Here is a 25,341-nt window from a genome sequence, read left to right on the forward strand (position 1 = left end):
AAACCCTTCAAAACCCTACTTTTTTCTTCTACACAAGATACTACGAACGAACGGCCATTTCCCTTTGCTTGCAGAAATGGTCGGTCCATTGCTCCGATCACTCTGGTCCACAACCACCAGAAAAACGTCCTCTTACTCATCCATCAATTATCTAAAGCCTCAATTATTCGGACGCGTCTTCTCCACGGCGAGCGCCTCTGCTGCCGCTCCATCGGCGGCGGCTCTGGGCGGTGTTGTGGACCCTAGCCAGCTGAGGAACGTGGCTGTTATAGCACATGTCGACCACGGGAAGACCACCCTCATGGATAGGCTTCTCCGCCAGTGCGGGGCTGACATCCCCCACGAGCGCGCCCTAGACTCTATTAGCCTCGAACGCGAGCGTGGTATCACCATCGCTTCTAAGGTACTCTATGAGATACCACTTTCCTCGAATTGTAAATTACTATTTCATGTTTGCTTCCTCATGAATTTCATAGAAGGAGGAAAGTTGTCGGTAAAAATGGCAGCTTGATGAAGTTTTTAATTAATATGACTCTTTTCCCGTGAAATGTATTGCACTATCTGTTTTGATGTAGATTTTATTCACTACATCCAACTGTATGAAAGGGGTGATTTTAATGTTGTATTAATTTTACATGAAGTGTTCAAGTCAATCAATTGCTCCTATATAGATTAGGTGAAGTTCTGAACAAAATACGCATATTTATATTAAATAGAGAAGTCATGATTATGAGTAATGAGGGAAAAAAATTCAGTGATGAGGAGGGTGATAAGAGAATAAAAAACATGATGATGATTCTTTCAACGGGTCCAACTAGTAATGATGACATATGAGACCTTTAGGTAAGTAGATAACAATTTTTATGTGATTACTAATTCATGAACTTAATATTTTTTATTTTCTCGATCTGTCTCATGTTAGTTTGAAAGTTAAGACTTGTGTTAATTTGGATTTTCAAGATTGTTTGGAGTATTATTTTAATTATTTTAATGTAATTTTCAATTATTTTATTGGTTTGCTATGTTGCCCCTCATAGAGATAAAACGCCTCAGTACTCGATTGATTTTTTTTAAAACATTGTATCACCGCAATGTAAATTGTAAGGGAATATTCCTGATATATGGGTTTGTACGCAGTCCTTTGAAGTGGAGTCACCTAAATTTCTGGACATCTCTGTTTACAACTTTATGTTGAATAAAATTTCTTCTGGTAGTAATGTAAAAAGGGACGGTCTTATGGCTGCTATCATTTGGTTGGTAGTATGTTGATGAAAGTCTGCGTGATGTATTTTTTTATGAGCAGCTAGTGGATGTAGATTTTGTCTGTCTATCGTGCCACTATGGCAGAGTTAATGAAATTATATTTATGTTTCCTCTGTTGCTTATGATAATTTACAAATTTCAATTTAGATGTCCGGATTCAGTATACTACTGATTTTTCTTTCAGTACCACCCTTTAAGAAATGAATAATGAGATTTAGAAGTATACACACAAATAGTTTTTGAAGCCAATAGGGTGGGTATCTCCTCTTCTAAGTCTGCATTAAGCATACAAGGGCTATGTAAGTTGTGGTGGAGGACTATTCGTGACTTTTGGATTTGTACAATCTTATGAAGTGGACATACATCATTTTGGGGTCTCTCTTGGATTCCACCTATAAGTCAGATAAAATTTCCCTGGCATTGATGATAAAAAGGCCGGACTTACGGCTGCCACAATAGTGTTGGTAGTAGATTGATGAAAGTTTAGGTGAGGTATATTTCTGAGCCAGTGGATGTAGATTTTGTACAGATTAGCTGGCCAGTTAGCATGGTTAATATTTTCACTATCCAGCAGGTTAATTTACAGTTTCAATTTTAGATGTATGAACTGTATTACTGATTTCTCACTTTATAATACCTGTTTTTTAATAAATGAATAATTAGATGTAGAAATTGTACTCAAATAGTTCTTGAAGCAATAGGGTGGGTATCTCTCCTGCTAAATTTGTGCATGTAAGGGCAATATAAATTGTTTTGGAGTATTCATGACCTCTGATTTGTAAGCAGCCCTACGAAGAGGACTGACATAAATTTTTAGATCTCTTGGATTCCATCTTTATGTTGGATAAAATTTCCCCTGGCAGTGATGATACAAAGGCTGGACTTACGGCTGCTACCATTTGGTTGTTACTTGGTAGTAGATTGATGAAAGTTGGGTTAGGTATTTTGCTGAGCCAGTGGATGTAAATTTTGCCTAGGGATGTAGATTTTGTATGGTAGATCGTGCCAGCGTAGCATAGTGAATGAAGATATATCCATATTCTCTCTGTCTTGTGTGTTAATTTACAGTTTTCAATTTTAGATGTATGGAATATATTACTGATTTTTCACTATCCACCACCATTATTTTAGAAATGAATAATCAGATTTGAAATTGTACGCAAATAGATCTTGAACCCAGAGGGTGGATATCTCCCTTCTTGATAAGAGCAATGTAAATTGAGTGTAGTAGTATTTGTGACTTTATTGATTTGTGAGCATTCTTATGAAGTGACTTCCATACATTTTTGGATCTCTTGGATTCTAACTTTATGTCAGATAAAATTTCTTCTGGCTATGATGATAAAAAGGCCGGACTTACGGCTGCTACCATTTGGTTGGTAGTAGAGTGATGAAAGTTTAGGTAAGGTTTTTTTCTGAGCCAGTGGATGTGTGCTTTGTACAGACTATAAAGCTTGCATAGCATAATTGATGAAAATATATTAATATTTCCTCTATCCCCCAAGTTAATTTACAGCTTTAACTGTATTACTCATTTTTCACTTTTGAATACCACCTTTTATTATTGAAAATTTTCTGCAAATATCTTGAAGCTAGAGCCTATCTCATTTTCTAAGTTTGAGCATTTAAGGGCAATGTAAATTGTGGCGGTGGAGTATTCGTGACATTTACTAGGTAAAGATGACAAACTAGAGTTCTGTGACAGGCAAATAACTGTGCTTCTCTAAGTCTGCATCGTAGAAATCATAATTTTAATAATTTATTTTACAAGACGTGTGATTTGCAACATTTTGTCATCAATTGCAGGTTACGTCTATTTCATGGAAGGACAACGAGTTTAACATGGTTGACACTCCTGGACATGCTGATTTTGGTGGTGAAGTATGTGTTGTTCCTAATAATTCTTTTTCATCATGTTCTTTACCTTTTGATGATGGTAGAGAGCTTAGAAAAACATGAAACTTACCTGTGTTATCAAGAGAGCACTTAGGTTAAATGGCCCACGATTAATGGTTAAAAATAGGAAAGTAGAGTCTAAGCTTGACACCAAAGTACAGTTATCTGGGAAATTGAAAAATTAACTTAATTGCTGAAGTTTTTGCAGTAGGTGATTTAGTGTCAAAAGGAGTGAGGTAGAAAAATGATTCATGTATTCTTCCCATGTTTACTGGAAGTCTGGAATAACGCACAGTTTTTTATCTTTGGTAAACCATAGGATGGAGGGCTTGTTATGTAACAAACTTTTTTTGTCAATAAAAGAAGATTATTAAGCATAATGTTGTAAGGAGGAAGGAAAGGAGACGGGGAAGAGAGTAAGGGGAGACAGCCGCATGATTTTTGAGGATGAAAAGTTTTTTTTCTCTGAAATCTCTGCTAGGATTTAAGAATCCAATGTAGCCAAAAGTGTGGCCTTTGGATTGGGAAGCCATGAACAAAGTGCTTTTGACCAAGTTTCCGTCTGAAGAGGAGGATATATTCAACTTGATGCAAACAATGTTGGCAAGAATTTATGGCCCCAATTTCCTCTCTATAAAAAGATTTTTGCTTCCAGTATTCTGATGTTACTCCGGATAATTCTCCAAACTTTTATGTTTCTCTGCTTTGCTTTGCTCATCTAACTCAATAACTAGCTAATGATTAACATGTTCCCTTTTGGTGCCAATATGAATTATTTGTTCCCTTTTTGTTCAAGATGAGCTGATGTTCATAAGTGACTAGCAGCTTCCTATGTATCTTTTGTCTTCACTTAATCTTCGTCCCTTGTGACCCAAAACCAATAAGTTCCTTTTCCAATTTTCTCTTATGAAGTTGAAATCATCCTAGTTGAATAAAACCTCAATCTCTCAAGCAAACTCTTTCAGTTGATGAGATCCAAACTTCTACCCAGTTTGCAACCACTTTCTTGCATCATTGTAATTGACTCTGCTCATTGATTCCAGAAGCCACGTATTCTTGCAATCGCTGAGGACTTGCAACTGTAGCTGTAATGTGACCTGATGTGACCATTGCATGATTCTCAAATTATGTCCAGAAAGAAAAAAATGAGAAATTCCTCAAGTTTTTTCTCCTCTACAGCCTTACTTGCTGGAACCTAAATATCATTTTCTAGTTGATCGTGGGCTTCTGTGCTCTTTTGACTTTTATTATATTTTGTTGAATTTAAGGATTAGTTTATAAGTTTTTCAAAACTTCTACTTTACTTCCAAGATCTTATACTTTGCAACTTTTATAGACTCCATTAATTATTTACCACATCAAATGGGTTCACTTTCTCCTTTTATTTTTTGTTATAGGTCGAGCGGGTTGTCGGCATGGTTGAGGGAGCTGTTTTAGTTGTCGATGCTGGTGAAGGTCCACTTGCACAAACAAAATTTGTTCTTGCTAAGGCCTTAAAATATGGTCTACGCCCTATACTACTTCTAAACAAAGTAGATCGACCCGCAGGTATAACTCCTGCTAATGCTTGTGTTCTATCAGAATTTTTTTTAATGCTGGCTTGTCAATCTCTTTGTTCTGTGTTTTTATTTAAACTAACTTCCATAATTGTGTGACCAGTTGCATCATATTCAGGCCTTTATATACCAGGCACACCTGGGAATACAATATGCATTTTTGAATGGTATTTAGGACTTGAAAAATATGGCATTAATTAAAAATATCTTGTGATGATGACAAATCTGTGCTTTATGGTCTTATTAGTTACTAGTTTATCCACGGGAGGGCATTTGCTATTCTCAGCTTTTTGAACTAACATTTAACCTATGGCTGAATGGAATTGTTGTAAACTGCATCCAATTTCCTCCCCTCCCTCCCCATTCCCCATCCCCATAACACGCAGACTACATTCCTTTCTGGGTCAGTTTTTGGTTTTGAAGTCAATTGACTCACATGGAATATGGGTGAATTTTCACCTTGATGTCTATCCGTTTTTCTACAAGGCCTACTTTTAGACCAGGCTAAGGCTTTAAGTTGTTTTGGTAGGTTTGGGCAAGGTCATTTCCTGCCACCTCTTGTCAGAGTTCGCTGATGGGTAACAAACCTCCTGTCACAATGGTGTGGGACATTACACTCTGGTGCCCTGTGGCCAACTTGAAGGGGCTGAATTCAGAGAATAGTTTAGAGGCCTGTTAATTATGTTACATAATTCAATTTTAGTTCACAGTCATCTAAGAATTTGATCAGTGCAAATCTGTTTCTTCTCTTGCATGATAGGTACTCTTGTATAGTTGCTGCTGGAAAGCTCATCATATTCAGTGTCTTTGTTTGTCTAAGAATTATAAGAATATATGTTAACATATATCAGTTAATTATAAGAGAGTGCATTTTGCTACATTCATCTGATTTTTATTCTTTTCTGTTCACACGAACATGAAATTTATTTTTTTCATTTTTTAGCTATTCATTCCCTTGTGTTCTTGGTGACATATGTGCAGTTACCGAAGAGAGGTGCAATGAAGTTGAGAGCCTTGTTTTTGACCTTTTCGCTAATCTTGGTGCCACAGGTGCTTGCAGTACTGCTTTCGTTCTATGCTCTCATTTTCTTGATTCATGCCCTTGTATTCTTGTAAGAATTTGTTGACATCTGCATGCAGGGAATATGTAAGTGTGTGAATGCGTTCTACCATTATGATACACAATGTTATTAACTTCTCCATAACTTTTCTTCAGAGGAACAGTTAGAATTTCCTGTTCTCTACGCGTCTGCAAAGGAAGGATGGGCTTCATCCACCTACACGAAATGCCCTTCTGATGATGCCAAGAATATGTCCGAGTTGCTTGATGCAATCACTAGACACGTTCCTCCTCCAACTGCTAGCCTTGATGCACCTTTTCAGATGCTGGTTGGTTCTGGAATATCTATCTGTTAATATATGAATCAGCGCGAACTCATTTCTATTTTATGCACCTTGCACAACTAAATATACTAAGATGATAATGCTTCCATAAGCGCACAATTATCTGTTTTACAAAGTGATCTCAAATTGCATTCCTCGTGCATTCTTTCATGAGCTGAGTGATATAGGAGGATGTTCAAAGGTGAGGATAAATCATACCTGCTTTCACATTGGTGATCTGCAGTTATTTGGATGCATGTGACTTATCTCTTTTGTAGTAGGTAACTGGCAAATGATCATGCTTCTGTGTTTTAATGTCTCTGTATTCTTGTCCTTTATTGATCTGTATACTTTTCAAACTTGTTTGTGTTCTGTGCACTTGTTTTGCTTAGAAACATTGAAGAAGATGATAAACAGTTCCTTTCAGGTCTCCATGATGGAAAAAGATAATTACATTGGGCGGATTTTGACGGGTCGTATATCTACCGGGATTCTCCGTGTTGGTGATAAAGTACATGGGATTCGTAGCTCAGACTCTGGTGTTGTTAAAATTGAAGAAGGAAAGGTTTGTGCTCTTGTTTTTTGAAATTAACATATTTGCTGATCTGCTGTGCTTTATTGTTGATTCGTAAAAGGTCTGTGCAGAACATAGGTTGATGCTATAAAATGGTATTCTGTTTTATCTTTCTTGATCAATGGACTATAATGTGTCCTGGTTTATAGAAGAATGGTTACAACTTGCATCTAAATGGTTGTTGTACGCTTCTTTCAATTTCTTCTTTTCTCTCCTTCGAAGTGGATAATTCACGGAAGCAAGTTTGCTTTGCTTCTCTTTGCTGTAAGCTTCATGTAGATGGCATCTGCCTTGAAATGGGAAATTAATAATTTCTTTGAAACTTGAAAAACAGTTTACACTTGCAGTCTAGTTTGTTGTTCTGGGATCTTAAGTTCATGACTGCCTCTCAAGAACCCATATCAATGCTTGCCTGTGTGGCTGTTTCTTGTCCAAGGCTTGAAGCTCGTATAAACTGCTTCTCTAGAACCCATGAAATCTCAGACCTATATAATCATTTCTTGCCACCGATCACGTGAAGCTGTTTAAATGTAACCTTCCCTAGCAGGCATCATTGTTCAAATATCTTTGCAAGGAACATATTATCGCGTTCCCAATACATTCTAATAATGGAATCAAACAACTCTGATTGAACAAGTTATAAACATAGAAGAATCAAATCACAGGGAACAACAGCTTGTGACATTGAAGCTGTTTACAAGTTTTACTATTTGTAATATCATTACTGGGATAACTAGCAATGGCCTTACATGAAGTGGAATTACAGAAATGAGTTACTTTTTGCACCGGTTCCCAGAACTGATGCTATATTGGCGATTCAAGAGGGCTCAGTTCCTTGTTTATTTACTTTGTATTCTGTTTTGTAGGTTGTGAAACTGATGAAAAAGAAGGGCACTAGTGTTGCTTCTGTTGAAAGTGCTGGTGCTGGTGATATAGTATCTATGGCTGGGTTGGCAAGTCCAGCAATAGGGCACACAATATCAACTGTTGAGGTTCATAGAGGCATCTTATATATATATTTAACGATTGCACTACTTTTTTCTCTTTGATTTCTTTTTTTGCTTGGTCTGTGATACTAATTACTTTTTCAATAAAACACATAATGTGTGCATATTGGTTTCTTAAGAAAATTATTGGCATTGTATTACTCGTTATTGGGAACAAAATCATGTTCATTTGACTTTGCCTCTATTAAATGACGAGAGAGTGCAATTTAGTGGATATTATGCCTGTCATTCAGACTCAAAAAGGTGCGGCCAGCCTACCAAGGGGATTGTAGCTGTATACTTTATTCTCTCAAGCGATTTTGCGGCCAGCTAGCCTGTAATTGCCTTTGTATTAATTTTGAAGATTCCTTTTTGTTTTTCCAAGTTCCTTTTCTTTTCTTATCTTTTCGCAACCGTCTTTGATTTTGTGCCTCAGGCAGTTTCCCCTCTGTTCTTTCTGTGATCCACTTTCTCACCCATGCTTCATTGTGCAATTATTCCATTCTGGAAAATTGGATAATTATCTGTGTGAAAAGGATTTTATTAAATAATTAAAATTAATTCTGCTACCTTGATTGATCATTTTAATGTAAAATTTAAAATTTTATTAAGCTTTAGGAATCCATGACATTATACATACCTTCTTTCTTGCAGTTTCCATTGCCTATGTCTTGCACTTGTGATTGTGGAAGAACATATAGACATTTTAAGTTTTAATTCCTGTTGGTTTCTCAATTTTTGAAGTGCTTTTGTTTGGTCTTCATAATTTATTTCTGAAGGTAGCAAATGCTGTGCATACGTCAATGCTTCCTATTACTAAAATGTGCTACATTTGTGTGAAACTGTGAATTATTTAAAGGTGTATATATGTTCTCACATTTGGAAACTTTTGGAGTTCATGTTTTCCAACTTTTTGTTCAGTATAACTGATACTATATCAGTATTTAAAAATGTGTAAAACATATGATCAACTTCTTTATAGAAAGTTTTGGAAGTTACGTGCATGCAGCTTTTTATTGATGATAATCAGGGCTATATGAGTATTAAATTGATTAAATCTGTGATGCATATTCTACTCATTTTCATGGAAACATTTGTAATTGACGTTGCTAGATATCTGGCAGGTCATGACTGCTTTGCCTACAGTGGAGCTCGATCCGCCTACCATTTCCATGACTTTTGGTGTGAATGACTCACCATTGGCTGGTCGAGATGGTACTCATGTAAGTGTGTACTCTCTCTCTCGTTGCATGTCCTCAACGTTTCCATATTGCATCTGGTAATTTTTACTTGGGACGAGAGAATATTTTGATGTTTTATATTTCTTACTGTTGCTATTTCAACAATTCCGAATACCTCTCGAACTTGTTTATGTAGCATGTCCCACCCCCAACCAAAGTGCTCTTTTTGTTGGCCGCTGCAAGGTTTTCCTACTGCTTCAAAAGGTACTAAAGCATAGTTTAGCCTGTCCTCACTGACCAAGGGACTATTAATTTGAAAGAACTCTATCTGCATGACTGCATTTTTTTTCACCTAAATTTCTACAATTGTGTAGTCTTTTGGCTTCCTTGTACCAGATCCATCTCTGCCTTTTTTATCGGGCCCAAATTCAATTTTACTGCCCTGAAGTGTTTCAATATCATAGATGATGCCGTCCTCAGTGGCGTTTTGATGGTTGTTTTCATCCAGTTGCTCATTTTTCATTTTAACTCAATGCATTTTGAAGATGGTGGCTCATCAATCCTTTCCCCTAAGTTCTACTTCGTATCATCTGAAAACCCGAACTAATTCGAAGGATGCTGAACTGAGCTCCTGTTGACAATGTTGGAATGTAATTGGTCTGTTGCCAAATGCTATTGAAGAAAATATTCAGTGAAGCCCCAGAAAAGAATTTCAACAGTGATCTGGTAAAGAAGCTATTTTACCTCTGGGGAGGGGGATTGACATTGACAATGGCTTATAGGTGCTTGTGAAGGAAATCGTCGAGGAATCATCTTTGTCTACAACTTTTTTTCCGATAATGTCATATCAAGTTTAGGGAACTTGGCTCCAGTCTCAAATTGATTAATTGTTTTTGACGTAGTGTTCAAAGATAGATTGACATGGAAAGGGAGGACCATTACATATTTTCAGTAGAATGGAATACTGAGGAAAGAATAATCATTGACTGAACAGGTGTTCCTCGTGACCATATGAGGAAGGAATGTTGACACATGCTTCCTCGTGTACAGTACGGATCCAATTTTTTATTAAAAAAGTGCTCAATTTTCATGGAAAAAAATTGCAGCCATCCTTCTCAACTATCACCCCCTTTTACACTTCCCCAACCTTTCCGTTTGCTTATTGACCGGGGTCGTTCAAATTGACTGATAAGTGTGCATTGAAAGATGAATTTACCTTCTATATTAAATAAACAGAACAAAAAAAGGGGAAAAGAAAAGATAAACGGAAAACAAAAACAGCATCTTCATCACCCTTCTCATCCTGAGCCTGAGCCTGAGCCTCAAGTCTCACTCACCCCCACCCCCAGCTCCGCAACCCTCCTTCTTCCTTTTTACAAACAAGTCTTGCTAGAATCTAGGGATTTTTGGATGCCGATGATAATAGTAGCTTTAAAAGTCAATTGCAGGCCTTGAAATTTAAAGCAACCGTGCTGAAAATGCAGGCCTTGAAATTTAAAGCAACCGTGCTGAAAATTAGATTACAGTTTCATTTGACAAGTTTCAAAATTTTGGGAACATTTTGGAGTTCTTTTTTGAACTGTGCAGAGAGATCTGGAGCTCAACCTCAAAATTTTTGGAACATTTTGGTTATGGTTTATTCTTCATTTGCATGTGGGAGAGGGGCGGCAGCAGTGGGCTTGGGTTGCTGTTGTTTAGTTGGTGTGGATGTCATGTCTTAGGTTGTTATGTTTGGGACAGGACGGGACTTGGAAGGAAGAAGGAGCGGTGGTGGTGGCAGCGAGGGGTAGCGGTGTTGGCGAGGGTGAGGTAGGTTTGGGGAGAGAAATGGAGTTGTTTATGATTTTTATTTTTTCTCTCTCTTCTCTCTTTTTCATTTCTTGTTTTTTATGGTAAATTCCCAATTGTGCTCGCCAAAGAATGAAAGGTGGAGACAATGATACTTAGAAATAAAGGTTGGGGATAGAAGTGCAAAAGGGAGTAAAGATTGGAGATGGCGGCAACAATTTCTCTTTTCATAAATGGTTGTGACTTGACTTGAACCTAAGATTTTGCCAATTTTTATAATATGATTAACCACCTCATCAAAAAAATTAAGCATGTGTGACTCATGCTTATAAACTTTTTTATAAATATGCAAGCCATTTTTTATCCGTACATCTTGAAGGACCCACACTTTTTATAAATAAATGCTCAAACCACTTTTTATCTACACACGTTGAAGGATCCACGAGTACTACCCACTTATCCACCATTCTTTTCTATCTATTTATAATTTAAACCATTTTAGAGGGAGGGCAAATTCATTTCTTTGCATTCTGTCTTCAACAAGGAAAATATATGTGAAATACACCATCATGTCAAAAAAATCTCTGAAAAACTGTAGAATAACTGTTTCTTGTTTCAGTTACTGCGACTGCAGAAGGGTTTATAAATGAAACCCAATGACTTTGTTGCAGTATGTTGTATTAACCTATATACAATTAATCTTATTGTTCCTTAGATATCATACATATTGAATATAGATTCATTTTCGTATATATAGTTGACTGGAGGTAAAATCGGTGATCGGCTAATGGCTGAAGCAGAAACAAATCTTGCGATAAATGTGATCCCTGGTATGTCAGATTCGTATGAAGTTCAGGGCAGAGGAGAGCTTCAATTGGGTGAGTTTTTTTTCTAAAACCTTTTTCCTGCTTTTGGCTGATCATGTATCTCTTCTAGAAGAGATATTGCTGTTCATGTGGTCATTTTGCATTCTTCATTTTCTTAGCTTCAATTTCATTAATTTTAAACAGGTATATTAATTGAGAACATGAGACGTGAAGGATTTGAGCTATCTGTCTCACCGCCTAAAGTCATGTGGGTTTTTATGTTGAGCATCTTTTATTTTGTGCTTGATTTCGTTTTTCTATTGTGTTGCTGTACATTTTTTCTACAAAAATGCTGCTTTTGAAAATATTCCAAATTTAAAAAAAATATATATTTAAATATATGCACACAACGAAGACAGGGAATATGTTACCTATCCTTAGGGAAGCATCGATTACATGGCACGGTGATGTTTATGTTAATGTCATTAAAGTCCAGTGAGGCTATTACCCTGGTTGTTATCGTCAAATTTATTGCTCTGTCACGTGGGTGGTGGTGAAGCCAAAAATAATGCTGATCATTGTGATCAAATGTTTATGATTAACCTTCGCCAAAAAATCCTGTCCTTGCATAGACAATTGAATAAAGCGATGCTTGATGTTAATTAATTTTATATTGGAAAAAATGGAAGAAAGGAAATTTTTATGGTGATTTGATAAAAATTCTAGAAATTAACACTTTCCCAAATTTAATGACATTAAAAAATAGGAATATTGTGAGTTCATGATCAACTCTTAACTTTACAGTTTTGGGGTGTGAGACTTTGAACGCTGTGATAATTCATCAGAAGTTTATGTTATTTAGTTTCATTTGCAAAAGAATCCAGTCCTTGGATAGTCAATTGAATAGAACCATGCTTTCTGACAGATATTAATTGATTTTACTTTGGAGAAAATGGAATAAAGGAAATTTTTAAGGTGAATTGATGTAAATTCTCAAAGATAATGCTTTCACCAAAATTAATGACATTAATCAAATCGTAAATTTGTGTGTTCATGATCAAGTCTTAACTTTACAGTATTGGAATGCAAGATCTTGAGATTGGAATGATATCTTTGGATGTGATTGGGGACATCTAAAAGCAGTTCAGTCTAATGTCTAAACCTGAACCAGTAATTTGCACTAGTTTAAGTGAAAATTAATTTTACTTTACCTTGATCTGGTAAAAGCATAATGTAATGCCTATTTCATAAAATTGACCAGGAATGGCAATCACTGTGCACTCTCACAATTAACTTAAGTTCCACTATTTGGGAAAAGCAGACGCCAACTATGTACATCTTTTAATCAAGAGAGTATGATTTTTCTTTAGCAAGAAAAATTGAATTTACATTGTTGAGATCGACTCCGGTCAATAAGCAAACAGAAAGGTCCAATGAAGCTGATTGTAGTAAAAAATAAAAAAAAATAAAAAAAAAATCACCAAATGAGGGCTCTGAGGTTCAGAGCATTCTTATATGTAGGAATTAAGTATACATACATGATCTACTAATATTCTATTATTCGTATCACCAGTTAACTCACTGGATCACAGTGGTGCAGTTTTTGTTGGCAATGCGGCCTTGAATATATATTGTCAAAAATAATCTTTTGTTAAATTTTGGGTAACTTTACTTTAGTTGATCATCTTTTCCTTTTTTATATATATCAGGTATAAAATTGGGAAGGGTGAAAAGCTGGAGCCAATTGAAGACGTCACCATTGAGGTTAGAATATAGGATGATAACATAGATCTTTATATTTTTCGCCCCTCTGAATTCAAATGTACGACTTAGGCATCATGACTAATACTAGGTAAATGAAGAGCATGTGGGCCTAGTCATGGAAGCCCTCTCACACCGGCGAGGGGAGATTACTGACATGGGTCCTGTACCAGGCAATGTTGGTAGGACTAGACTTTGTCTGACTTGCCCATCAAGGTATGTGCATGTTTCTTATTCTTCTGCTGCCGATACTTGTTTCCATTCATGTAACAAAATGTTTATTTGTTTGGCTCTGTGGTGCATGATTTTATTTTGCGTGGGATTTCTTTTGAATTTGTGTTTTAACTTATGCTTGTGAGTTATTGATTGCCTCTATGCCCCTATTTGAGCCTCATTTTGTAATAGAATATACTTTGAAATAGTGATTTTTTGGAGATTGTGTGATTAAAAAATAAGGAAAAGTGAAAAAAAATGATTTTTGAAAAAATGGGGCCAAACATAGGCATGTATAGTATTGTTCTATACTTCTATAGATTTTTTTTTTTTTTCATTAACAATATCGTTTGGTGTGATTGTAGGGGGCTGGTTGGTTATAGAAGTGTGTTCAGCAGTGTCACGCGAGGCACTGGATTTATGCACCGTGCATTCCTCAGTATGGTTTTCCTGCTAACTACATTACATTTTTGTTCTCTCTTTTTTTCTTTTTAACTTAGGTAAATCAGTTTATCATATGTACTTATTTTCTTTAACATTTTCCCATGTGGACTTGTTTTCTTTAGTATTTTCCTATGATTCTAAACATGACTGTTAATTTATCTAAAAATGTTTTCTTGCAAAAAAGTTTGACCGAATGGAACAACAATAGGCTAGTGACAATTAATCAACTTCATTTTCATTTTGCATTGAGATTATTTTTTATCTATAATTTTATATCTTTTCTGTTGGGTAAATTCATTTTCTTCTCCAACAAGGAAGTCATTTAATAAAGAGAGGTTGACAAATTGGTTTTCTCTTGTAACAGCCGTCAATGTCCAGCATGAATTGAGAAAATGCAGCTAAAAATGGACACAAGTATTTACGTGGTTCACTCAGTTGAGGTTATGTCCACGGATAAGTATAGGAGGATTTAACTATAGTGGGGGAATTACAACACACTCTCTAAATATAAGGAGATAACAACAATTAATCTCTCTTGTAATAGGAGAAAACAATAATTTTCTTTTTTCTTTACCTTACAATTTTCTCTCCACAATTTGCTTATTCTTTCTCTTCAACTCCAACCTCTATTTATAGAAATTTTTGCCACCTTCCCTCATTAATTCCATCGCCTAATTGCTTGGAAATGTCCAGAATAATGGCTGGAATTTTCTGCAAAGTTGGCTGGTTATTTGCTGGAAATGAGGAATTCAATTTATCTATTTATTTTGCATGCATGGTGTCTTTCTTAACAATTAAGAAAGTGGTTGGGTCAATTTCTTCAAGATAAGTCAAATATTGCAGCATTTTCCTCTCAATTCTTGCTGGACATTGGCGGCTATTATAAGAGAACCAATTTTTCAATCTCTCTTTATTAAATGACTTCCTTGTTGGAGAAGAAAATGACTTTATCCAACATTTCTCATACTTAAGGTCATTTTGTTATCACTTCAATCCTTCCGACACTTGCCATTTTCATGCTACTTACGTTTCTGCTACACCGATGGAGGATCTTCACCATACGAACTTGTCAATACTGATTGGCTTTGTCAACATATTTGCTAGATTGTCCACTATATGGATTTTCTGTAGATCTGCACTTTCTTCCTCCACCTTTTCTCGAACAAAGTGATATTGAACTCAAATGTGTTGTCTTCTGATGAAATGCTGGATTCTTTGCCATGCATTGACTAATCGCTCTTATTGCTTTTGCAATGTTTAGTCTTGTACAGATTATAACAAACATCAAGCTACCCACTGCTGATGCATACGATACTCGAGACATCACCATCCTCTCTGCTTTATTGTTAGGATTCATACTTGAGGATAACTTGAAATTAATAGGAAGTGGGGTAGAAATTAGCTTACAATCTTACATATTGAAGCGACCCAAGATTTTCTTCAAATAGTACTTCTGACTAAGCCAAATTTTCCTATTATTTCCGTCTCAGTAAATTTGCATCCCTAGAATCTTGTTTGCCGATCTCAAGTCCTTCATTTCAAACTTCATAGCCAACTGTGCCTTCAAATCTTTAATACGATCTTTGTTGGGGCCTGCTACTAACATGTCATCAACATACAACAGTAGAGTAATGAAATCATCATCTCCAAATCTCATGTAGTATGCACACGGATCTGAACTGAGTCTGTTGTATCCAAGGCTTATGATGAAGAAATCAAATCTCTTATACTGACATCTCGGTGTTTGTTTGAGACCGTATAGAGATTTGTTCAACCTGTAAGCGAAGTTCTCTTTTCCTTTTTCTTTAAAACCTTTTAGTTGGAGTATATAAATCTCTTTTTCAAGTTCTCCATGAAGAAATGCAGTTTTCACAACTAACTGCTCCATGTGTAAGTCAAATGTAGCACACATCGCTAAAACTACTCAAATCGTTGTAAGCCGAATCACAGGAGAATATTTCGTTGAAGTCGATGCCTTCTTTCTGTGCATATCCCTTCACCACCAGTCTCGCACGATACCGCTCTACTTGGTCATTGCTATCTCGTTTAACTTTATAGATCCATTTATTTCCAATGGCCTTCCTTGTGGTAGTGAAACAAGATCTCATGTCTTATTCTTACGAAGAGCTTTAATTTCTTCTTGCATTGCTGCCATCCATTGAGAATCTTCTTGACTATTATAGCCTCATGGAAAGTTGATGGCTCTCCATCGTCTGTTAGTAAGCAGTATGCAATATTGCCCTCCATAACGTAACATACACAGGACTTTTAAATAAATGTAAGCGAGAATAATTAGCTGGTTTACAGTCCACATTTCCATAAGCGTTTTCAGATTAATTGCGGTTGATGACGACCGATTGATCACATAACATGCGGTTTTGACTACTTCTGCCCAGAATGACTTGGCGAGTCTCGCAGTTCTCAACATTGCCCTTGTTCTTTCTAATAATGTTCTGTTGATCCGCTCTGCCCCTCCATTTTGCTGTGGAGTCTATGCCGTCGTGAAGTCACTTGATGCCTTTTTATTGACAAAAGTTATCAAATTCATCACCAGTATATTCTTCTCCATTGTCAGTCCTCAGACACTTGATCTTCTTTTTAGATTTAAGCTCCACACGCGCTTTGAATATTTTAAATACTGCGAACACGTCTGTCTTCCTTTTGATTGAATACACCCAACATCTCCTGAAGTAATCATCAATAAAAGATACAAAGTATCTTGCACCTCCTAGCGATATAACTAGTGTTTGCCTAACATCGGAATAGACCAGCTCCAACATAGCTTTACTTCTAGCACTGGAAATACTGAACTTTAATCTGTGCTGCTTACTAGTAACACAATGCTCACAAAAGGTTAATGAAACCTTTTTGAGCCCTGGAAGAAGTTTTTGTTTTGATAGAATTTTCAAACCATGTTCCCACATGTGACTAAGCTTGCGATGCCATATCATCATTAATTCTTCTGCTGAACCTATCGATGCGACGGAGGCTTCTCCTTCTTGTAGTGTTTCTCCTTTAAGCATGTACAAATTTGCAGTTATTTTTTCCGCTTTTATCACCACAAGTGCGCCTTTGATTATTTTCATGACCCCATCTTGTACATGGGGTCTTGCAGCCAATGCTATCTAATTGTCCTAAAGACAATAGATTTTTCGTCAAGCCTTTTACGGCACGTACCTCCTGGATAGTGCGAATTGTACCATCATACATTTTCAATTTGATGGTACCAATACGAGCGATCTCCAAGGCATGATCATTTCCCATAAACACAGATCCTTCTGGGATAGGTTCATATTGATGGAACCATTCTCTCCTTGGTGTTGTGCCATGTAGCTCCTAAGTCTATAAGCCAGGCATCAAAAAATCTCTTTCTGCCTTCAACAATTGTTGTTGCCTCGGTGTATAAAATTTCACCATCATTTGAGGTGCTTGCTATACAACCCTGAGCTTTTGACGTCTCGGGATCTTTTCCTTTCGCTTCTTTATTCTTCTTACGACTCCAACAATTCTTTTTTAAGTGCCCTTTCTTGCCACATTAATGACACTTGGCATTCTTCTTACTCTTGGATTTCGATCTACTCTAATTATGACTCCCACTGGAGCCACGTTCCATTGATCTCTCTCTCATCGTCAAAGCTTTCGCCTGATGCAAACTTGTCGATCTGCCCTCCTTGTTTTTTCCCGGACTTTCTTCTTCAAGAACTGCAGGTGCAACGTCATCGAAGACTAAAATTTCAAGGTTGTTGGTCAAGTTGATAATGAGTTGATCATAAGAATATGGTAGACTTTGAAGTAAGATTTCAGCACGTTCACCTGCCTCTATATTATGCCCCATTGATGTGAGTTGTGAGAATAGTGTTGAGGTTGATGTGGTCAATCACCATAGTTGACTCTATCATTCGAAGGGTGTAAAGCCTTCTCTTCAAGAAGATTTTGTTATATAACGATTTGGCCTCATACAGCTTTGTCAGCGTATCCCGTATCTCTTTGGTCGTCTTTTTCTTCGTCACACTTGACAATACTCCATCGGCTAGTGCAAGGTGCAGATTAGCAATTGCGTTGCTATCCATCTCGTTCCACTTAGCATCGTCAGTGATTTCTACGGGCATCTGTCCAATTGCTGCCAAGCAGTTATCTTTTCACAAAAATGCTTTTATTCTCATTTTCCACAATGAGAAATTGAGAGGAAAATACAGCAATATTTGATTTGTCTTGAAGAAATTGACCCAGCCACTTTCTTAATTGTTAAGAAAGACACCATGAATGCATGCAAAATAAGGACGTTGAATTCCTCATTTCCAGCAAATAACTAGCCAGCTTTGTAGAAAATTCTAGCCACTATTCTTGACATTTCCAAGCAATTAGGCGGTGGAATTAATGAGGAAGGGCAACAAATATTTCTATAAATAGAGGTTGGAGTTGATGAGAAAGAACAAGCTAATTGTGGAGAGAAAATTGTAAGGTAGAGAGAAGAAAATTATTATTTTCTCCTAAGTATTTCCTACTTATTTTCTCCTATTACAAAAGATATTAATTGTTGTTATCTTCTTGTATTTAAAGAGAGTGTTGTAATTTTCCTACTATAGTGAAATTTGCTTATACTTGCCCGTGGACGTAGGCCTAAATTGGGTGAACCACGTAAATACTTGTGTCCATTTTTCGTTGCATTTTCTTAATTCCATTTTGTTGTTAAGCCAAATTCGACCCATGTTTTTACCCAACATTTTCTTGATCCCCAACATGCCCTGGTTGAAAAAATAACAGAACACTGTTATTCTCAAGATAGGGCAGTTTGGTGGTGGGCTCGGGTGCAGGATGTCTTTTGAAGAATTATTAAGGCAACATAAGTTAGCTTGCTGAATTTGGATGCTGAGAAGCAACGAGTGAATTATAGGTCTAATCTTGTATGGGGAATAGATCCGTCAATATTAATATTCATGCTTAGGAGCTTGGTGTCTCAACCTCTGGCTATTTTCCAGCAGCCAAGGCAAATTAAGGATGTAAGGTAGATATGACTGCATGTGTTTATATGTGAAACTTGTACATAAATAATATAATATTTATACATATATATACATATACAGCCATGTATGTGCTTTTAGGTGATGCTACTTAGTATGGATATGCATTATGCTTGATATTCTGTGTCTATTTCCTATTCCATATTTCAATATGAATACTTTCAAATTTGGCTTTGTACCAATGAACACTTTTTAGATTTTAAAACTTCAATGGGTGTTCTTGAGGGAAGCAAAACAAGCATAGAGTGAGATTGGATTTCAGTTCTTGCCTAAGTTAATTTCCCTTGCTTGTCTATGGCGTTCTGCTTTTCTGCGGATTGTATTGCTTTTATAATTGTTCTTAGTTAAGAATAATCTGTTTGTGCAGCTTATGAGAAATATCGCGGTCCTCTTGGAAATGTCAGAAAAGGAGTATTGGTACACAACCTGTCTCCTTTCTTCAATGCATTAAGAAACTATCATTATTGTTATTGTTTCTATTATTTTCTTTTTAAAAATATTATTGTGTTATTTTTATTTTGTCCTTTTCGGGTTTAAATCATATTTGTAGTTGTGGCCAAATAATATCTTCATCGATTTGTTTAATATGCTTTGGCATTGTGCTTTGGCAAACAACTCCATGACTATTAGCCAGTTCCCCTTCTGTAATTCATATGCTAATACCACCTTAAAGGTTGTTTTATCTCAATAAGAATAGTGGGGCTCTGAGGTCCATCAACTCCTTTTGTCCTTCATCGATTCTGGTGATTATCCGTGGTTTTTTCTTATTTTGTGATATTTATACTTGCGGAACAACAAATTTAGCCACCTGAAACTTCTCGATCTTCTTAAAATATGAAGTGGGGGAAACAGAAGAAAAATCAAGCTCTTCAGTGTAGAACCTGTCATCTCCCATTCTATCACTTGCAAGTCCCAGAATGTTATGTTTGAATTATGTGTCCTTTTTCTAAATGTTGGCACATTCTGTCGCAAGGAAGCAGAAGAAAAATCGTGCTCTTTTTTTTTTTTAAACCTGTTTTCTGCCGTTCTATCACTTTGCAAGTCCCATAAATTATGTGTCCTTTTTCAAAATGCTAGCACATTCGGTCCTTTTGCCACAATCGCTTTTTTCAAGTCTTTATCTGGAAGCTTGTAAATGACTAATATATCTCTTCTTAGTTATTCTGGATATCCAGAGATTTTGAGAACGTTATATCCATCTTCCATTTACTAATGCTTCTAATTGCCTTCGTTCAACTTCATTGAACAGGTCTCAATGGGTTATGGTACAATTACTGCTCATGCATTGATGAGTTTAGAAGCTCGTGGGACACTTTTTGTGACTCCTGGAATGGAGGTCGTAATAATTACCCTTTCTATTTGGAATTTGATTCAACTCTCAAGTAATGTGAATATTCCTTGGATACATGTAACTGTAGTTGTTCTTCACGGTGCTGACTAGTTTGTTTTGCAATCTCTTGTTGATACATTTGCAAGGGCTCAGGTCCTTGCTCGTGAGCCTAACATTTGGATGAAGAAGATTGACAATCTTTCTCAATCTCAACTTCTAAATATATTTGGTTTTCTTGTTTTGATTTATTGTTGGGATTGTGTAGACTTACGATGGCATGATTGTTGGCGAACATTCGCGAGATACAGATCTTGATGTAAGGAACTTTTAATTTTCTATTTTAATGATATTTTTCTTTACTTGGTGGATGACTGACCCCATTGCTCGTTACAGATTAATCCAGTGCGGACAAAGGAGCTAACAAATGTGCGTGCTGCTTGCAAGGATGATAATGTGAAGCTAACTCCTCCTCGCCTTGTATGGATTCTAATCCTACTCTTTTCGTCCTTTGTCGTGCTTTTGGTTTTTCTTTTCCTCCTCCATTGGGGCGTGGGGATTGATTTTAAGGGGTGATGTTTGGGGTTATATGAGTTTCCTGGTAAGAAGAACAAGATACTGTATAATTTGGCTTAGGATTGTTATCTGATTATATAGCTTGAAGGCTTTCTTTGAGGTTTCACTAGACATCCTCACATTTCAACTTATTATGGTCAACAACTTTCGACAGTTGCATTAAAAAAATAAAATTAAAAGAACTTTCGCCAGTTAGGAACCTACTTGTTCATGGATTATGAATTTCTTTGTTACTGAAAACTGTAAGATATCTACAAATGTCTTGGTTTTCTATTAAGCCCCTGTATAGGGGTTTATTCTGATTAATTTCAAGTCAAAGTCAACAATTAATTTTAACTACGCATTTCATGAGGTCCACAACCTTTCAACCACACATTTCCTCAACTTTTATCAAAATCTTCTCGAAATTTGATTTTAATCTATGTTATTGTTGATTTCGTCCCATGCAATTGGTTGCAGATGACTCTTGAAGAAGCAATAGGTTATGTTGCCTCTGATGAGCTCATTGAGGTACTTCATTCCTGATTGTTCTTCTTTATACTGAGAAAATAGGTTGGAGGTTTATTTTGAAGCTCATTGCTGACTCATTTCCGTTCCTTTCTTTTTTTCTTTTTCTTTTTTCTTTTTAATCCCCATTAGCTTTATCTGATTCATTATGGAGTTATCACTTTTTGCAATCTGCAGTCCGTCTATGGTACTAACAAAACTGTCTCAGAATCAAAATAAAATTATTTTGGCACGAGTTTTTTGGGTCCTAGTGTATCTTTACCTCAAACTCATATTTATTGATTAACAATAATTGTAGTTTTTGCAACTGCACTTTCACTGGTCTTTTCAGTAGGGAATATTCAGTATTGGTCTTTCTTGGCTATGCAGGTGACGCCAAAAGCTATCCGGTTGAGAAAGAGATATCTGGATGTTGGTAAGCGTAAAACAATGAGCAAAAGACCGAAGGAGTGAATTTGTCGCTAAACAAATTTGTAAGCCCACACCTATATTTGTGTCTGCTTGAGCATTTACCACAGTACAGATTTACCATTCCCTCTGTTTAGATTTATATATCGTACATTATTGCCGGTAATATGCTGGTGCTAAACCGTAAGAGTCAATTTATTTTTTATCCTTTTTGGAGTCTTCTGTAGTTCTCTTCAGACAATATTTGTTATTCTGGGAATACACTAATACACAACTGGAATTTTTTTTTGTAAAATAGACTGGACAACACGATATAATTAATGAGAATAAAGAAGTTTATTTGTATATATGATGCAGTACTGTCCCTCCGAGTACAGCATGTCAAACCTGCATTGCATGCTAGATGGCGTATTTGTATTTTATTGTTTTTTATTTTTATTTTTTTCTCTAGCTTCCGTTCCTTCCAGAAGTCCCCTTGTCTCGATCGTTCTAATGCTTACCCCTTCCTAGAATTTACAATTTGCCAGCGATATGAAATTGAAGTAAAACCCTCTGATAAAGTTTGCCTAGAGTGTAATTATTTTTAAAATCTTTGTACCACTCATTTCAAAATAGAGCTAAAACATTGGTTGCCTTCTGCAAGTGCAAACTGTGGTTATGCAATGTTATAAGTTATAACATCTTCGGTGAGTTAGGCTTGTGTGACATTTTTTGAGCCTTGGCTTTGATCCCTCGCTGAATAATATTACTGCTTGGTGTGTTGAAGTCGACGGTTGGGAGTCACGTGAGCATTAATGTCGTCATATGTGAAGGGTGGGAGGTAGAAATAGCCTTGCACCATTCAAATGTTTCTACAGTTCTTGTTTTGTATATATTTTTATATTTTTTAGTTGTGGTTAAAATTTGATAAAATGTGTAGTTGAAAAGTTAATAAAAGTTGTGGGTCTCATGAAATGTGTGGTTAAAATTAATTGTTGAAATTGATTTGGATTTTTACCCATTTTTTAGCTAAACCAAATAGTGGCAAATTTCTTAGAATTTGAGCAATTTGGCTTCATGAGTTGCAGTCTCCTAACAAATGTTTTCGACTTTAAGCAAAAGAAATGATAAAGAAAATTCCAAAAATCCTCCCATATAAGAAGGAGGAAATTAGGCCCTGTACCTTCCTTTTTTTAATTGTTTTGATTAATACTCTTTAATTAACTAAACATCATAAAAGGTAGTAAAAATTACGTCCAAAAATCACAACCCAGTTAACAAGCCCAAACCTAACCGCCATATTTAGACTCCTCATTCCGTAGAAATTGTTGATGTCCTCCAGCAAGGTGACAGATTTCGACTTTTAATTTTCGTTTATGATCTACTTTCCGTTAATTTCTTCTTCCCTTCGTATGCGTTCAACTTCATTATCTTCTTTTCATTTCAGCCCTAGAGTTGGACGATTAGGATTTGGGAGATTGTAGATATAGTCAGATTTTGAGAGCAAAAGGGAAGAATTTGAAGATGGGCGCATTGAAGGGAGAGCCGCTGGTTATGAAGCTGGCAAAGGTGGCGCAATACGGCATTTTTCCTGGAGCCAGGATCGCCGTCCTCTACTCACCTCCCGATTACGCTTTACGCAAAAAAACGATCTGATTTCTAAACCCCCAGTTCTTCATCCTATTAGATTCAATGGCTCTTAGCTGTTTAAACATGCATCTTTGTATTTCCTTGCGATATGTTAGTTTAATATGGAATGTAATAAATAATTATTGCTCCTTTTGTGGCTGTGCACCAGCTTGTAAACAATCATGATTTTGAGTTTCAATATCTTCTGAAGAAAATTGTTGCTTTCCTGTTAAGTCCTGCCAACATTTGAGAGATTTTAATAGATGCAAATCGAATGCAAATCTTTTTAATATAAAAGAGAAGGATATTGTTAGATTAAGAGAGATTAGGAATACTAATGCAAGTCTGTGACTGGTGTTGAGATATTTCAAAAGACTTTGGACAAGCCAATGGTCGGGGACAATGTGGGGTTGTTGATACTTGAGAGGCACTCAAAAGGTTGATATCCAGAGGGGGATAGTTTTTGTCTAATCCTAGGACTATCACTCCATGCACAAAGTTTACAGCCATTGTGTACGTGTTGGAGGAGGAGGAGGGGGTGGAAGGTATTGTCACTTTTTTAATGTTGTCAAAAAAGTGTTCTCTTTTTTTAATCAGTGTAACTTTTTTGCCACTTTTTTTTTTTTGTTGAATTCGTCACTTTTTTTAAATTTTTGTCACTTTTTTAATTTTTAACACTTGTTTAGTATTTGTCACTTTTTGTAGTCACATTTTTAGTGACAAATATCACTTTTTTAAAAAAAATAAAATAAAAGTGACATTATATATCATATTAAAAAATGTCACTTTTATTAAAAGAGTGACACAATGTCACTTTTTTAAAAGTGACATTTATCACTTTTTTTTTTTTTTAAAATTTCTGTCACTTTTTTGAGTTTTGCCACCATTTTGAATTTGTAGAATTTTTTGCATGTCGCTTTTTTTGAATTGCTATCACATTTTTTTAGTGCATCACTTTTTCGAATTTGTAGAATTTATTTTTTTGAACATCTGTGACTTTTTTGTGTATCACTTTTTATGAATTTGTAGAATTTATATTTTTGAGAGTCTGTTACTTTTTGAGTGTCTTTTTTGAATTTGTAGAATTCTTTTTGAGTGTCTATCACTTTTTTGAACTGCTGTCCCTTTTTCGAATTTGTAAAATTTTCTTTTTTAACGTCTGTCACTTTTTTATGTGTATCACATTTTTTTTTTTGAATTTGTAGAAATTTTTTTTAGCGTCACTTTTTTCGAAATTCTGTCACTTTTTGAGTGTCACTTTTTTTTAATTTGTAGAATTTTTTTTTTCAGCATGTCACTTTTTAAATTTTTTCACTTTTTTGAGTGCGTCACTTTTTTTAATTTGTAGAATTTTTTTTAATGTTTGTCACTTTTTTGAATTACTGTCACTTTTTTTAGTGTCATTTTTTCGAATTTGTAGGATTTGTTTTTTGAACGTCTGTCACTCTTTTTGAAATTCTGTCACTTTTTTGAATTGCTGTCATTTTTTCGAATTTGAAGAATTTTTTTTTTAAACATCTGTCACTTTTTTTTTGTGTATCACTTTTTTATGAATTTGTAGATTTTTTTTTTTTAGCGTTTGTCACTTTTTTTGAAATTCTGTCACCTTTTGAGTGTGTCACTTTTTTGAATTTGTAGAATTTATTTTTTCAGCATGTCACTTTTTTGAATTTCTAGAATATTTTTGAGTGTCTGTCACTTTTTTGAACTTGCAGAATTTATTTTTTTGAACATCTATCACTGTTTTGAGTGTATCACTTTTTTTAATTTATAGAATTTATGTTTTTGAGCGTCCATCACTTTTTTGAATTTCTGTTACTTTTTTTGAATTTTTTGAATTTGTAGATTTTTTTGAGTGTCTGATGCCTTTTTTAAATTTTTGTTATTTTTTTTTGTTTTTATCAATTTTTTAAAATTTTTTATAACATTCTTATAGAACTGTTGCTATTTCTGAATTTTAACAGAGTAATCAAATCTGAATTACAATATATAATAGCTAAAAAAAATTAGTAGAATGAAATATGAATTATTATCAATTCAAAC

At 35.6% G+C, this 25,341-nt stretch overlaps 1 protein-coding gene across 3 annotated transcripts; it reads left to right on the forward strand.

Moving 5' to 3' along the window:
* The first annotated feature begins 5 nt into the window (after positions 1 to 5).
* LOC111392913 (GTP-binding protein TypA/BipA homolog) lies at positions 6 to 23,497 on the forward strand. Of its 3 annotated transcripts, XM_023018325.1 has the most exons (20): positions 6 to 403; positions 3,070 to 3,144; positions 4,557 to 4,707; positions 5,697 to 5,765; positions 5,932 to 6,104; positions 6,526 to 6,663; positions 7,539 to 7,664; positions 8,783 to 8,881; positions 11,385 to 11,505; positions 11,638 to 11,701; positions 13,143 to 13,197; positions 13,286 to 13,410; positions 13,773 to 13,846; positions 19,240 to 19,289; positions 20,122 to 20,208; positions 20,468 to 20,518; positions 20,596 to 20,679; positions 21,235 to 21,285; positions 21,652 to 21,755; positions 23,117 to 23,497. In XM_023018325.1, the coding sequence occupies exons 1-19, from the start codon at positions 77 to 79 to the stop codon at positions 21,733 to 21,735; spliced, it is 2,004 nt and encodes a 667-aa protein (XP_022874093.1). In that variant the 5' UTR covers positions 6 to 76; the 3' UTR covers positions 21,736 to 21,755; positions 23,117 to 23,497. The 3 variants fall into 3 exon arrangements, with proteins under 3 accessions (XP_022874093.1, XP_022874092.1, XP_022874094.1); XM_023018324.1 differs by lacking the exon at positions 23,117 to 23,497 and having other exon boundaries at positions 21,652 to 22,037; XM_023018326.1 differs by lacking the exons at positions 21,235 to 21,285; positions 23,117 to 23,497 and having other exon boundaries at positions 21,652 to 22,037.
* The last annotated feature ends 1,844 nt before the right edge of the window (positions 23,498 to 25,341 follow it).

Source organism: Olea europaea, unplaced genomic scaffold (assembly GCF_002742605.1).
Source record: "Olea europaea var. sylvestris unplaced genomic scaffold, O_europaea_v1 scaffold996, whole genome shotgun sequence".
NCBI lineage: Eukaryota > Viridiplantae > Streptophyta > Magnoliopsida > Lamiales > Oleaceae > Olea > Olea europaea.

Excerpts from the sequence above, each read along its gene's own strand:
- LOC111392913 (XM_023018325.1), top strand. The coding sequence starts at position 77 with ATGGTCGGTCCATTGCTCCGATCACTCTGGTCCACAACCACCAGAAAA. Across the intron at positions 6,105-6,525 it reads ATGCACCTTTTCAGATGCTG|GTCTCCATGATGGAAAAAGA; the intron begins GTTGGTTCTGGA and ends AGTTCCTTTCAG. Across the intron at positions 13,198-13,285 it reads TTGAAGACGTCACCATTGAG|GTAAATGAAGAGCATGTGGG; the intron begins GTTAGAATATAG and ends GACTAATACTAG.